General features: G+C 40.1%; 1 protein-coding gene across 1 annotated transcript; it reads right to left on the reverse strand.

The window, feature by feature from the left end:
* Window positions 1–709: 709 nt before the first annotated feature.
* LOC120083978 lies at window positions 710–2,201 on the reverse strand. Its single transcript, XM_039039884.1, has 2 exons — window positions 1,853–2,201; window positions 710–894 (listed from the first exon to the last, which is right to left on the reverse strand). Exons 1-2 carry the CDS (start codon window positions 2,199–2,201, stop codon window positions 710–712), a joined length of 534 nt encoding a protein of 177 aa, XP_038895812.1.

Genomic DNA, 2,201 nt, shown 5'->3' on the forward strand with positions numbered 1-2,201 from the left:
TTTTCCTGTATAAAGAATCAAAGAATTTAATTAAACAATAAAAAATAATGAATTGAAATTATCTTTTGAATTTGATTCAAATGGGTGCACAATTAAAAATTAACACCGTGTTTTAATTAACACAAATGCATTTTTGCTGAGGATAGGCAACAACGCATGCATCCTCGCAACACACCCCTTAATTCAATGCATTTCTGGAGGATCGGGTGCACGGTATTTCTACCAGCTCAACACTACCTCAACATAGTGTATTTTCACTAAGGACGGGCAAAGGACACATATCTGCGCAACACACCCCTCAATGCAATGCAGTTGAGTGTAATGGACGCAAGGTGTCTCTTGTTATCCCACAATGCACCCATCATTGCGTTACATACCAATTTTTATTTTTTATTTTTTATTTTTTTACTTCATCAATAACGCAAGTCTTGACTTTGCGATGTTTAATGTTTCATCCAGTCATTCACAAAAGTTAAGAACAACGCTACTAATGCATACAAATTAAAGAAATTAAACATGACATGGAAATACTCAACTGAATTAAATTGAAGATAAATACAGAAAGCATTAAAAGCTAATTCTAATATGCAGTAAATAACACAATTTAGAAAGCAATAAAGGAAAGCTGTAAAGAAAGCAAGTACACATAGATAGGGATGCTGATTGAAAGAAGTTTTCAGAATTACCGCAATCACATCCCCTGCAAGGGTTAATCCTGCTTGCCCAAGTCAATGGTATTCATGCATCGATCTATGTTGCCTCCGTAGTAAGGCTTAATCCGTTGACCATTGACTTTAAACGCGTCGTTCCCATCTAAAGTTTTTAGTTCCACTACGTCATAAGGAAAGATAGTCTTGATTCGAAATGGCCCAGACCAGCGAGACTTCAAATTCCCTGGGAACAATCGCAAATGTGCATTAAATAAAAATACCTATTGACCTTCGATGAATGTCCGGTCATTTATGCGGTCGTCATGCCACTACTTGGTTTTCTCCTTATAGATCTTGGCATTTTCATAGGCGTCCCTTCGCCATTCGACCAACTGGTTCAGTTGCAACTTTCGGACTTTCCCCGCACTTGCTAAATCAAACTTTAGCTTCTTGCATACCCACATTTCCTTATGTTCCAACTTGAGCGGCAGATGACAAGCTTTTCCGAAGACCAGGGCATACGGGGACATGCCAATTGGTGTTTTATAGGCAGTTCTGTATGCCCACAGTGCTTTATCAAGCTTGGCCGACCAATCCTTCCTGGAGGTATTGACTACCTTCTCCAAGATAGTTTTGATCTCTCGGTTAGAAATCTCTACCTGCCCATTAGTTTGTGGGTGATAAACGGTTGCAACTCTATGGCTGACGTTAAATTTAGTCAATAGGTTGGTGATTATGCGGTTGATAAAGTGAGAGCCCTCATCGCTGATTAAGACCCGTGGCATCCCATATCGAGCAAAAATATTCTTCTTTAGAAACTTCGCCACTGTGGCCACATCATTCTTGGCACTTGCGAACCTCTAAGATTGACGTCAAGGGAATTTCATTTCTTTTAGACATATTCCCCATTCTCTAGCATTTATCGCACTGAACAACGTGGGCATGGGCATCCTTAAACAGTGTTGGCAAGAAATAGCCACTTTGCAAGACCTTTGCGGCAGTCCGCTACCTCCCAAAATGTCCTTCGTAAGGAGACTCATGACACAGCTCCAAAATGTGCTTGACTTCGTGCTCAGGAACACATCAACGCAATATGTGATCAGGTTCAAGTCGATATAGGAATGGGTCGTCCCAGAAATAAAATTTGACGTAATGTCTTAGCTTCTTCTTCTGCTGGTAAGTATAGTCATCTGGTATTTGACCACAAACAATGAAGTTCACAATGTCCACATACCAGGGAACATTAATATCTACTGACATCAGCAGCTCATCGGGGAATCTTTCCTCAATATCTTTTTCTCTCCCTTGAACCTCACAATTTTCCAATCTTGACAGATGATCAACAACTAGGTTCTCAGTGCCCTTTCGATCTTTGATTTCTAGGTTAAACTCTTGCAGAAACAATACCCACCGTATCAGCCTTGGTTTTGCATCCTTCTTTGTCATCAGATTGATCACAGAGTGATCAGTATACACCACAACGTTTGTTTCGATTAAGTACTGTCGTAATTTCTCCAGTGCAAATACCACTGCGAGCATTTCCTTCTCCAT

Source organism: Benincasa hispida, chromosome 8 (assembly GCF_009727055.1).
Source record: "Benincasa hispida cultivar B227 chromosome 8, ASM972705v1, whole genome shotgun sequence".
NCBI classification, from domain to species: Eukaryota; Viridiplantae; Streptophyta; class Magnoliopsida; order Cucurbitales; family Cucurbitaceae; genus Benincasa; species Benincasa hispida.